The 11793-nt window shown below is 37.4% G+C and overlaps 1 protein-coding gene across 1 annotated transcript in view; it reads left to right on the top strand.

Annotated features, from left to right (window-relative positions):
- Positions 1–369: 369 nt before the first annotated feature.
- The window catches only part of cubn (cubilin (intrinsic factor-cobalamin receptor)), a 40703-nt gene continuing 29279 nt past the window's right edge, over positions 370–11793 (top strand). Inside the window, exons 1-19 of the mRNA XM_067377274.1 lie at positions 370–502; positions 741–870; positions 2142–2270; positions 2384–2485; positions 2567–2670; positions 2758–2884; positions 4212–4380; positions 4555–4686; positions 5876–5971; positions 6593–6717; positions 6817–7003; positions 7087–7205; positions 7313–7547; positions 8551–8732; positions 8830–8992; positions 9608–9798; positions 9886–10042; positions 10945–11123; positions 11214–11379. Coding sequence (XP_067233375.1) covers positions 384–502; positions 741–870; positions 2142–2270; positions 2384–2485; positions 2567–2670; positions 2758–2884; positions 4212–4380; positions 4555–4686; positions 5876–5971; positions 6593–6717; positions 6817–7003; positions 7087–7205; positions 7313–7547; positions 8551–8732; positions 8830–8992; positions 9608–9798; positions 9886–10042; positions 10945–11123; positions 11214–11379 — 2812 coding nt within the window. The 5' untranslated portion in view covers positions 370–383. The remainder of the gene's footprint in view (positions 503–740; positions 871–2141; positions 2271–2383; positions 2486–2566; positions 2671–2757; positions 2885–4211; positions 4381–4554; positions 4687–5875; positions 5972–6592; positions 6718–6816; positions 7004–7086; positions 7206–7312; positions 7548–8550; positions 8733–8829; positions 8993–9607; positions 9799–9885; positions 10043–10944; positions 11124–11213; positions 11380–11793) is intronic.

Here is an 11793-nt window from a genome sequence, read left to right as displayed (position 1 = left end):
AAAATGTGTTTTAAATAACTAGTTGTATCATTTTAATGGTTATATCAGTTTTAATGCTGCCGGTCATTTACTGTGAAGCTATTCATATTCAGAGAAGAATTAGCCATAAGCAGCAGGTTCACGGCTTTTACTTTGGTTACTGATCTCCAAAACACATGTGACAGCCCCTGACAATCGCCCAATAAAGTCAAATCACTTGCATGCAGCTGAGTTAAATGCCCTCTAGACACTTACATGTTCTTTATGAGTGATTTTTGGAAATGCAGTGTTGTTAGGACTCTTCAGGGCCAAAGTGCATCTCTGGCTGGTTGGGCTTTAGGCAGATCTTGGTGTGAAGGTTCAGTACAGTGTCTGATGAGCGTCCTGGGACGAACTCTTTCAGCATGGCTCGGACACTGAGCTTCTCCTGGCCCTTCATCTTTCTCCTCTTTCTCTCTGGACTGCAGTGTGACCATGGTGGTCAACCCCACAACAGACAAAAACGGGACATCAGCAATGACCAGTAAGTTTATTTTTTTTAAATTAATTAATTTGTTTTTGCTTGAAAGATGCTGGAAAATCATTTCTTAGTTTCAAAGGCTGTCATGGGGTTTGTTTGAGGATCCGTTTGAAGATTTCAACACAAAACGGATGATATTGAACACCTATTTATTTTAAATAACAAAGGGTTTTTATTCTAAGGTGAGTTAGAAAGTAAATGAGGATATGCCTTCCAAAGTTACCTGATAATTGATTTGCAGGCCTCGAATGATATCAGAGAACGGCCACCTCACATTTTCTGCTGGCTACAACAAAGACATTCGCTTCACGACCTCAGGGACGGGAAGTTTGAAGGTGGGCGCAGAGGACCTCGTCCAGCAGATAAATCAGGTGAGTTCATGACTGAAACATTAGATTTTGTCTGTTAGAGGAAAATTATGGCTTACATTAGAAGAGCTAAAAATTGCAAGGCAAGGTACAAGTGAAAGTTTCTTTTGGTCAAGCATGTTGTGATGCTATAGTGATCTGAAATTAGGTTTTGATAAAAAAAAAACATCCCAAAATGCCCAAAAAAAGGTTTATTTTATGTTATATATATATATTTTTTTTCCTGATTGTTTTGTTTGTGTTTTATATTTAATTGTGTTTTTTGTTGTTGCATTTTTTTTTTCCTTTTTACTTCTTTTGTTTCATTGTCTTTTTGTGTGCATTTTGGTTTAGTTGTTTTTGATTAGTTTTGTTTTTGTTTAATTTTTTTAATATATTTTTTTCTATTTGCGGTTTGTTTTTCTCTTTTTGTTTTTTTTTGTTGGTTTTTTTATTTGCACTTTGTTGTAGTTACTTTTGTTTAGTTTTATTATCTTTAATTTTGTTTTAATGTTTTTTGTTTGTTTGTTTTTTTACATGCATTTTTTGTTTTGTTTCATTGTCTTTTTGTGTGCATTTTGGTTTGGTTGTTTTTGTCTGAAGTGTTTTTTTTATTGCATCTTGGTTTGGTTGTTTTTGATTAGTTTTGTTTTTGTTTAATTTTTTTTAATGTTTTTTTTTCTATTTGCAGTTTGTTTTTGTTAGTTTTTTTGTGTGTTTTTTTTTAGTTGCGCTTTGTTGTGGTTGTTTTTGTTTAGTTTTATCATCTTTAATTTTGTTTTAATGTTTTTTTTTTTTGTTTTTTTTTTGTTTCATTGTCTTTTTGTGTGCATTTTGGTTTGGTTGTTTTCATTTTGTTTTATTTTTTATGTTGTGTCGCATTTTCTGTTTCATTTTGTTTTGAAGGATCAGTTCACTTTCAAATGAAAATTACCCTAAACTTCTCACCCTAAAGCCATCCTATGTGTATATGAATTTCTTCTTTCTGATGAACACAATCTGAGAAATATTAATAAATATCCTGACGCATCCGAGCTTTATAATGGTAGTGAGCGGGATCAGCGAGTATGAGCTGAAGCACTTCCATCCACATCCATCATAAACATGTCCTCCACACGGCTCTGAAGGGTTAATAAAGGCCTTCTGAAGCGAAGCGAAGAATAAATCCATATTTAACAAGTTGTTCATTTTTCTGTATTCTAGTGAGCACAGAGCAAGCATTTTGTGTGTTATTGAATCACTTTGCACCTTGGAAAAGTTTTAATAAAGCTTAATCAAGTGTAACTCTGTTCCAGATCAAAATTAACAAAGATGACATCAATACCATAAAGAACAGCGGCCCGTCTCAGGAGGTTACAAACCAGCTCAATCAGCTCAACACCAGAGTGACTACACTTGAGTCAAAAGTTCAGACAATAGAACAGGTATTGCTGTAATCCATCAAATTCTCTCAAAGCTTATTGCTTACGTAATTACAGGCCTTCCATTTCAGCCTTTACGATTTAATTTCAGTTTTATGATATTCTGTATTTCATAGACAGTACAGCGGAAGACGTGCAGCAGCAATCCATGTCAGAACACAGGAACCTGCTTGAACTTGTTGGATGCCTTTCACTGCCTATGTCCTAACAACTGGCAGGTCAGTCACTCAGATAGACATCTGTCCTTCTGTCCTGTTCATATGTGATTCTGACTGACACTTGGATCAATGTCTCTTCAGGGTCCCACGTGTGCTGTAGATGTGAATGAGTGTCAGGTGTTGGCAGGAACTCCTCTGGGCTGTCAGAACGGGGCCACATGTGTGAATACACCCGGAACTTACACGTAATCCTCCATTTGTATGTCTTGACTGGGGTTTTTAGTGTTTTATGAGACTTGGTGTTCATATTTTTCTTTTCTTTTGTTTATCAGTTGTACCTGTACTCCAGAATGGTACGGTCCACACTGTACATCTCGCTATGATGACTGCGCAGGCGGAAGTCAGGATCTGTGTGTTCACGGCGTGTGCATTGATTCAGACAGAGTCAATCCCAATGAGGTATTCATTCTCAGTACTCTTTAGTTCATTTTTGGACAGAAAAAGACAATGGTTCATCCCAAAATGAATATTCTGTCATCATGTATTCGCCCTCATGTCGCACCTGTAAGAATGTATCATAAAAAGACAACTTGTGCGCTGTATTCCATGTCTTCTAAAGTCATACAATAGTTTTGTGTGATGAATATGCCTAAATTGAAGGCATTGACTGATCCATGTGATTTTATTATGATCCGTGGAAGATAAAAGCAGTTTTACAGGATGATTATGTTACCCTTTTCCAATTTCCAGTCTCCAAAAATGACAAAGAGCAAAATAAAGTTAGTCTTTCGACTTGTATAATAGCTCTAATTGGAGAAATATTTTTCAGTGTGTATATTTTTCTGAAATTTCAGTGTGTTTCTCACAAAAAGTTATCAAATGACTTTTAAACTACCATTAAAAAATTATGGTCTGTAAGATTTTTAAAAATGTTTTTGAAATAAGTCACCAAGGCTGCATTTATTTGATGAAAAATAAATACAGAAAAAAAAGCTGTAATATTGTGAAATATTATTACAATTTAATAACTGTTTTAATTTTCAATATAGTTTACAATGTAATTTATTCCTGCGATAGTAAAGCTGAATTTTCAGCATCATTACTCACATGATCCTTCAGAAATCATTCTAATATGCTGATCTGATGCTCAAGAAACATTTCTTAATATTATCAATATTATATTATTATTACTATTATCAAAAAAATAAAAGTTTTTGAGGAAACTGATAAATTTTTTTCAGGATTCTTTGATTAATAGAAAGTTCAACTTTTAGTGGAAATTAGTGCCGTCAAATGATTAATCGCGATTAATCACATCCAAAATAAAAGTTTGTTTACATAATATATGTGTGTACAGCACGCATATGTGAGTGTATTTATATATACATAATAAACATACGCAGTACACACACATATATTACGTAAACACAAACTTCTATTTTGGATGCGATTAATCGCGATTAATCGTTTGACAGCACTAATTTGTATGCTTGCACCATAGACTTCCATTGTAAGTACATAATTACATAATACAAATATATACATGCTTGTGTGTGCATTTATATGACATGTATATAACAAACAAACACAGTACACACACATATATTATGTAAACACAAACTTCTATTTTGGATGCGATTAATCGTGATTAATTTTGCATTTTGGTCACCATTGACTATCATTATATGCTAAAGAGCAGTGTGAACACTCTGCTTAATGTCTCCTTTTTTGTTCTACATAAAGTTGTATGGCTTTGAAACCATGCATCCTTTTAATGCCTTTTCAGCCCACGTATAAGTGTATCTGTGATGCTGGTTGGATGTCTCCACCCGGAGTGTCAGTTTGCACAGCTGATATTGATGAGTGCAGCCTCCCGAACAAGCCCTGCTCCACTAACCCCCCTGTCCAGTGCTTCAACACTCTGGGCTCGTTCTACTGCGGCGCCTGCCCTGCAGGTCAGACCACTCAGCCCAGCTGAGCCACATCAGATACGATTATTGTCATGATGTCCATGATGTCAATTACTTATGTTTTTTAAATAGAATGCAGTTACATTTGAAGGCATTTGGCAGACTAGCAGATATTTATCAAGAACATCTTTTCATTAAGTTAATTTTTGTTTCCTGCAGGATGGCAGGGTAATGGCTACAGCTGCCAGGATGTCGATGAATGTGCCACAAACAATGGAGGCTGTTCTACTTCCCCCTTGGTGCCTTGCCTCAACACCATGGGCTCCTTCCACTGCGGACAGTGTCCTCCAGGTTTAGCTCACATCCTGATTCTCATGCAATTTAAAATAAGACCTGTGGTCTAAACAAGTATAGTTTACCCAAAAATGAAAATTCATGCACTTCCGGTCCAAAGGTATGGGTCTGTAAGATTTCTCAATGTTTGTGAAAGTCTCTTATGCTTATCAAAGCTGCATTTATTTGATCAAAAATACAGTAAAATTTAAAATAACTGTTTTCTATTTGAATACATTATGAAATGTAATTTATTCCTGTGATTCAAAGCAAATTTTTCAGCATCATAACTCCAGTTTTCAGTGTCACATGATCCTTCAGAAATCATTCTAATATGCTGATTTGCAGCTGAAGAAACTTTTCTTATTATAATCAATTTTGAAAACAGCTGTGCTACTTAATAATTTTTGTGGAAACTGGATGTTTTTAATACGAATAATCAATTAGCATTTATTTGAAATAGAAATCTTTTGTAACAATGTAACTTGTTATCTTTTAATCTTAACTGTCTATTTTGATCAATTTAATGCATAAAAAATCAATCACTGACCCAAAACGTTTGAATGGTATGATGTAAAAATCATTTTCTATCATTTGCATGTATGAGAACTGGGCCTTACTCTAAAAATTCTAAAAAAAAAGTAGTCCACAGGACTTGTGCACTTTATTTGCAAGTCTTCCAAAGCCATATGATGGTTTTATATGAAATTTAAGTTGTTTTTGGTGAACTGTGCATTCAATATCTTAATCTTCAGGATCAAACCATTGAGGTTGTTCTGTTGGTCTTGCCTTTTTTTCAGTTTTGTTTCATAATTTCCCTCTAGAGATGGCTGGGAAAATGAAACCTGCCTATTTTTAGCACATCTCATATGTTTGTTGGTCCTCTCTCCTTTTTACAGCACAGGCTGGCTTGTAAGATCCTGCTGAATCATGTTTTTGCTCACTGTAGTATGTTTCAAATATGAGACAGATGCTTGCTTGAGCTGAAGTTTCATTATATTCCCTCTGGGAGAGATAGAGACGGAAAGCCAGAGGTGGAGAGATGCATTAGCTGGGTTCATTGAGGACAGTCCTGCTAATACATTCAGCTTTACAAGTCTTAATTGACTGCTATATTGCAGAGAAAGACCAGACACACTGAAATGATCAAGCTAAAATAGCCATTAAAGGTAAGATGAGACTGCTGACCCCATGTGTGTGTCCTCAGGCTATGAGGGAGACGGGAAGACTTGCACTCAAGCTGACATCTGCTCCACCAACAATGGAGGATGTTATCCACTGGCTACCTGTACTTCTACTCCAGGTGCACATGCATACAAACACAAATTCCCTGCTTAACTGTAGTTATTCTTTACAGCAGCGCATGACCGGTAGCATTTATGTTATAACAGGAGCAATAAAAAGGGTGTTAAACTTTAAGTGTTGCAATGTCACCTCCTGATATAAAAGATATCATTGCTATCTCTGTCCATTTTTACAGGGTTGTTTGTTTTAGTCAAGATTTTGTCATAATCATTAATTTTAGTCAATTTTACTCTGACTTTACTCTTTATTTGGATAGTCCACTTCAGACATTTTACTAACTATGAATAACTTTGCAACTGCATGTCAACTAATTCTCAACTACAGTATATGTTATCTAACTCTCATTAGAGTATTAGAAGACTGTTAGGGTTAGATGTGGGGGTTCGGGTTAGTACAATAAGTAGACTTGTAGTAGCAAAGTTACTTATTGTTAGTAGAATGTCTAAAGTGGACTATCGAAAAAAGTGTAACCCAAAATTAAACCAAGTATTTTTCTTTCTTTTTTTGTCATTTTTAAATTTCAAAAATCAATCTTTCCGCTTGTTTATGTAAAATAAAATTGAGTAGAAGAATCATTTCTGATTTGCATTATAAATGGGTTCATTTTTGGTCCATCCAGGAAGTATTATCCCATCATGTACCTGTCCTCCTGGATACGTGGGTAATGGCTATGGACCTACGGGTTGTACTCAGATCAGTGACATTTGTGGCACTAGTAACCCTTGTGTAAATGGCCAGTGCGAGGTAAGTGTACATTTCTAATCATCTCTTATAACTTCCCAACTTTGTTCTGTTTCCATCAAAATGCAGCAGCCAACATAATTTTTGTCTTTATTTCCCAAGAATACTGCCACTGGCTACACCTGTCGCTGTGACCCAGGCTGGGCGGGTCAGAATTGCGATCAGAACGTGAACGAGTGCTCTAGCAATCCCTGCCAGAACGGAGGAACCTGCACTGACGGCATCAACGGCTACACCTGTACCTGCACCTCCCAATGGACGGGCCCGCAGTGCCAAACTCCACAGCAAGGTGTGTTTGTTACACCAGTGAGTAAGTATGTGATAGTATATGTTTATTGATATGGTGACATCATGACTTTTTATGTGTATCAGAGTGTGGAGGAGTTTTGGAAAGTCCAGCTGGCACTTTCAGTTACCCTACAAATCCTGGAACCGGCGATTATGATCACCAGGTCAGCTGTGCGTGGGTCATCAGAACCGACCCTAGCAAGGTTAGTAAAGTTACCTGGCACATCAGTGAACCTTGGGCCACTTATCTATGGAATTAAACTTTGGGTTTTGTGCTTCCTCGTGTTCAGTAATCTGTTGTTCTTCCCAGATTCTGCGGATTACCTTCCCTTTCTTCGACATCGAGAACAGCGCCTCCTGCAACTTTGATTTCCTGCAGGTCCACGATGGCGAGACTGCCTCAGCTTACATGATTGGGAAATACTGCGGCACCGCCGCCCCAGCTGAACTCTTCAGCTCCCATAATTCTCTGTACTTCTGGTTCCGCTCCGACCATTCAGTCAGTGGCCGCGGCTTCACCGTCGCCTGGCAATCCCAGGCACCAGGTAAACCGAGAACGCCTTTAAAGAGGCCATATTATGCTCTTTTAAGCCCGTTTCGACTGCAGGAACTAGGGACTTTGGGGTGGTACTCAGTGTGTTTCGACTGCAGGAACCAGGATCTAAATGAAGTTCTAGTTAAAAATTCGCCCCTCAGAAAGTCCCTGCTCTCGAGGTAGTACTTTTTCAAAGTTCAGGAACTTTCGGGGAGTGGGACTTGGCCACTGAACATGCTGATTTGGTTGAGTTCACGCTGCATTTTGATTGGTTGACTCCATGCAGCATTTTATTTCAACCACTATTTTAAAATTCTGTTGCGGCGCATGCAGTAAGAGTTGTTTGCTATTCGATTCAACAATGGAGTTTAAAAAATACGACCAATGGACTGACAACGAGGTTCAGGCTTTTATTAAGCTTACATGCGGAGGACGAAATACAGCGGGAAATGGAAAGTCGCGCGCAGTCATACGTTACCAGACACTTCTTCACGGTACTTTAGACTGCGATTGATGCAGACAGCAACAGGTCTGGGGGAAAATGTTCCTGGGACAAATTGTTCCAAGTAATTTCAGTGGAAACGAGGCTTTACAAAGTCTTTACAAAGATTTTGTTTTTGGGGTCTACTAAAATAAGTTTTCATGCTTGAATGTTCAAAAAACATTATTTTTCACATATTTTATATTCTTGCAGCACCTCTTTTGCCAGTCTGAAATTATTTAAACTCAAGACTCCATTCAAGGCGTTTCAGAGAGTTCAGAAACTCCCTTTGGAGTGACTTTCCCAAGTCCCAAGACCTTTGGGAAATCTGCATGGGGAAATCTTTTGTCTTCACACAAAACCCCTGATTGCGTGGATTTCTATTAAAATGGCTAGATTTTGCCTACAAAAATTTGTAGAAGAACTGTAAATGTGCAAGTGATTTCAAAACTTAGGATAATAGCAACTGTTTGCATTAGCATGAATCGTATCTTATTCCACTACTTTTTTTTTTTTTTTTTTTTTTTTCCAGTGTGCGGTGGGGAGTTGACCAATACATACGGTGACATCAAGTCACCTGGTTACCCAGGTAACTATCCACCTAACCGGGACTGTTATTGGACTGTGAATGTGAACCCTGGTCTGCTCATCACATTCGCTTTTGGCACCCTCAGTCTGGAGCACCATGATAACTGTAACTTTGACTACCTGGAGGTACGCAAGCTTGTTGCATCCTGGATCCACATTCAAATGTAAACTGTTTTCTGTGCAAATGTGTTAAAATGCTTCAGTTTCCTGCTTTATTTCATAGATCAGAGATGGACTGCTCCCAGAGGACCAAGTTCTGGGAAAATACTGCAGTACAGCGTCACCACCACCTCTACAGACAACGGGACCATCTGCCTGGATCCACTTTCACTCTGATTTCAGCATCAGTGATCGGGGATTTCACATTACATACACTACATCACCATGTAAGTAATGTTCATGCCATCCAAAACACAAGACAGGGGAATTGTGGGAGATTTTAGGGAGGATAATACACCTACCATTTAAAAGTTTGGATTTGGCAAAGCTGAATTTTCAGCAGCCATTGCTCCAATCTTCAGATCCTTCAAAAATCATTTGATTTGGTGCTCAAGAAACATTTCTAATAATATCAGTGTTGAAAACATTATCAATGTCTCTACTGTTACAACATATAATATGTGCTTTTGAATAAAAGTATTGACCCCAAACTTTGGAACAGTAGTGTATGTGAACAGTTGAATTTTATGGCACTATTTTCTTGTTTGCAGTCACTGCTTATGTAAATGATGTGTTGTATTTGAAATGCATTAGCAGTAATTCTGAGTTATGTTTCATTTTAACAGATCCATCAGTAGAATATTGTCTTTTTAAATGCTCATAAAGCTGTTTATTGGTATTATAAAGATATTAAAAGTCAGGTGTCACATTCTAAAAGTTGTAAACTCCGAGTGGAACATGATCCTGGGTCCAATGCTAGGTTCAAGTGGGCAAAACCAACAGTCTTGCAATATTAAGACAAATTGCTTGAGTGTAATGCAATTTACTCTGTGTGCCATCAGCTGACCCAGGCTGCGGAGGCGTCTTTACAGACACAGAAGGCATCATCATCTCTCCTAACTGGCCTAATAACTATGCTCACAATAGGCAGTGCATTTATATCATCAGACAGCCACGCAGTGAATTGGTGGCGCTCAACTTCACCCACATGGACTTGGAGACTCACAGTGGCTGTCTTTTTGATTTTGTGGAGGTAGGATCTGTGCAATTAAGGTGGATGACAAGAAAAGTAAGTAGCATTTTGATCTTATCATGACGCCTTGTCTATCAAATCTTTCAGGTTCGAGACGGGACGGGTGAAGCCGGCCCACTCATTGGGAAGTTCTGTGGAAGTACCCTGCCAGCACCAATATTGTCCACCACTAATGGACTCTGGATCCGTTTCAAGTCCGACAGCTCTGTGTCCCGTGCTGGCTTCAGGGCCTTGTATGAACTGGGTGAGACAATGAAACCTCCTTTTTATATATAGCATACTGTATGACGCCCACTGAATGTCAAATGTAATTTTTCTGGAAAGTTAAGGAAAAGAATAAAAACAGTACTCCAGAAACATACTCCATGCAAGCAAACTCGAACATGAATGCTTTGCAAGCATGCAGTCCCATATTCATTTTTTGGTCACACTGTAGTTTAGGGTCCAATTCTCACTATTAATGAACTGTTAACTACGACTTTTGCCTCAATAAACTGCTATTTAATAGTTAGAAAGGTAGTTGTTAAGTTTAGGTAGGATTAAGGGATGTAGAATATGTTCATGCAGAAAGACATTGATATGTGGTTTATAAGTATTAATAAACAACCAATATCCTAGTAATATGCAATGCTAATAAGCAGCTAGTTGATAGTGAGATTTGGACAATAAACTAAAGTGTTACCATATATTTAATGTGCATATTTTTAATGTGTGTTACGATTAGGGTTGGTTTAGGTTAGTTGCATGTAATTAGGCATAATTTATAGTAATTACATAGTAATTACATAGTGATTACATAGTAATTCTACATGTAACGTGTAACAAGGATACTGTGTAAAATAAAATGTTACCAAATTTTCATTAGCATGCTTGTGCATAGCATGTTTTGGACCTAAATACATCCTCTTATATACATAAGATTTCGGTTGATGGAGCTATGTATGATGCAAAGCATACCTCACTTACTGTGTCCTGTCTAAGATTAAACACAAAAATCGATTCAAAATGTTAGAACTGTTAGAAATGTTAAAGTCAATGAATATGCTGCTGCTTTAGCTTTAATTATCATAAATAATTAAATACTAGTATGATAAATGAACCCTGTCCAGTCTTGACATGATCTTAGAGTTTAACTGTTTTTGCTAGCTTGTGGAGGAACGCTCTCTGGAAATGGTCAGATCCGCACTCCCATGCACCCTGACCCATACCCCCACAACAAAGTGTGTGAGTGGGTCATTAACCAACCCGAGGGCTTTGTGGTCACTCTCAACTTCCTCACCTTTGACGTCGAGGGAAGCAGCACATGCGCCTTTGATTATGTGGAGGTACAATGTTAGCATTGTGCTAACCCTATTCACTCAAAATACAGATTTCACTTTGCATATCTTCTGAAATTTCACTCTCTGCTCTCTCAGGTGAGAGATGGTCCCAGTGCTAGCTCCCCTCTGATTGGTCGATATTGTGGCATTAACATGCCTCCCATGCTGGAATCCACCCAGAAGTCCATGTTCATCCGATTCAAAACCGATTCAAGTGTCTCCAACCATGGTTTTACTGCTGAGTTTGCATCCGCAGAGCAAGGTAAACTATAGTTTTGTTCCTTCAAATAAAGATTGTATATTTAAATATATTGTAGATACTATGTAATGAGCTGCATATCCAGACTAAGCAGGCACATTCTCAACATGAAAGTTGTCGCTGTAATAAATATCCTGTTAATTTTACGGCAAAAAACTAATGGAAATTGATGACAATGATTTTACTACTAGTATTTTATTACAGAAAACATCTTAATGTACATTACTGATGATAAAAATAAGAAGAAACAAAACTATTTAAATAAAATATAATCATATGTAATGGGTAATGCTGGGACTGTGAATTTCCGTTTACTGTTTTTCACCATAAATTATATGGTAATTAATAGATTTACTCTTATAAAACATAAATTTGTCAGTGTTTTACAGTAAAATTACATGCTCTATAATTTGATGT

Source organism: Chanodichthys erythropterus, chromosome 23 (genome assembly GCF_024489055.1).
Source record: "Chanodichthys erythropterus isolate Z2021 chromosome 23, ASM2448905v1, whole genome shotgun sequence".
Lineage (NCBI taxonomy): Eukaryota > Metazoa > Chordata > Actinopteri > Cypriniformes > Xenocyprididae > Chanodichthys > Chanodichthys erythropterus.
This window is presented reverse-complemented; position numbering and strand designations above follow the sequence as displayed.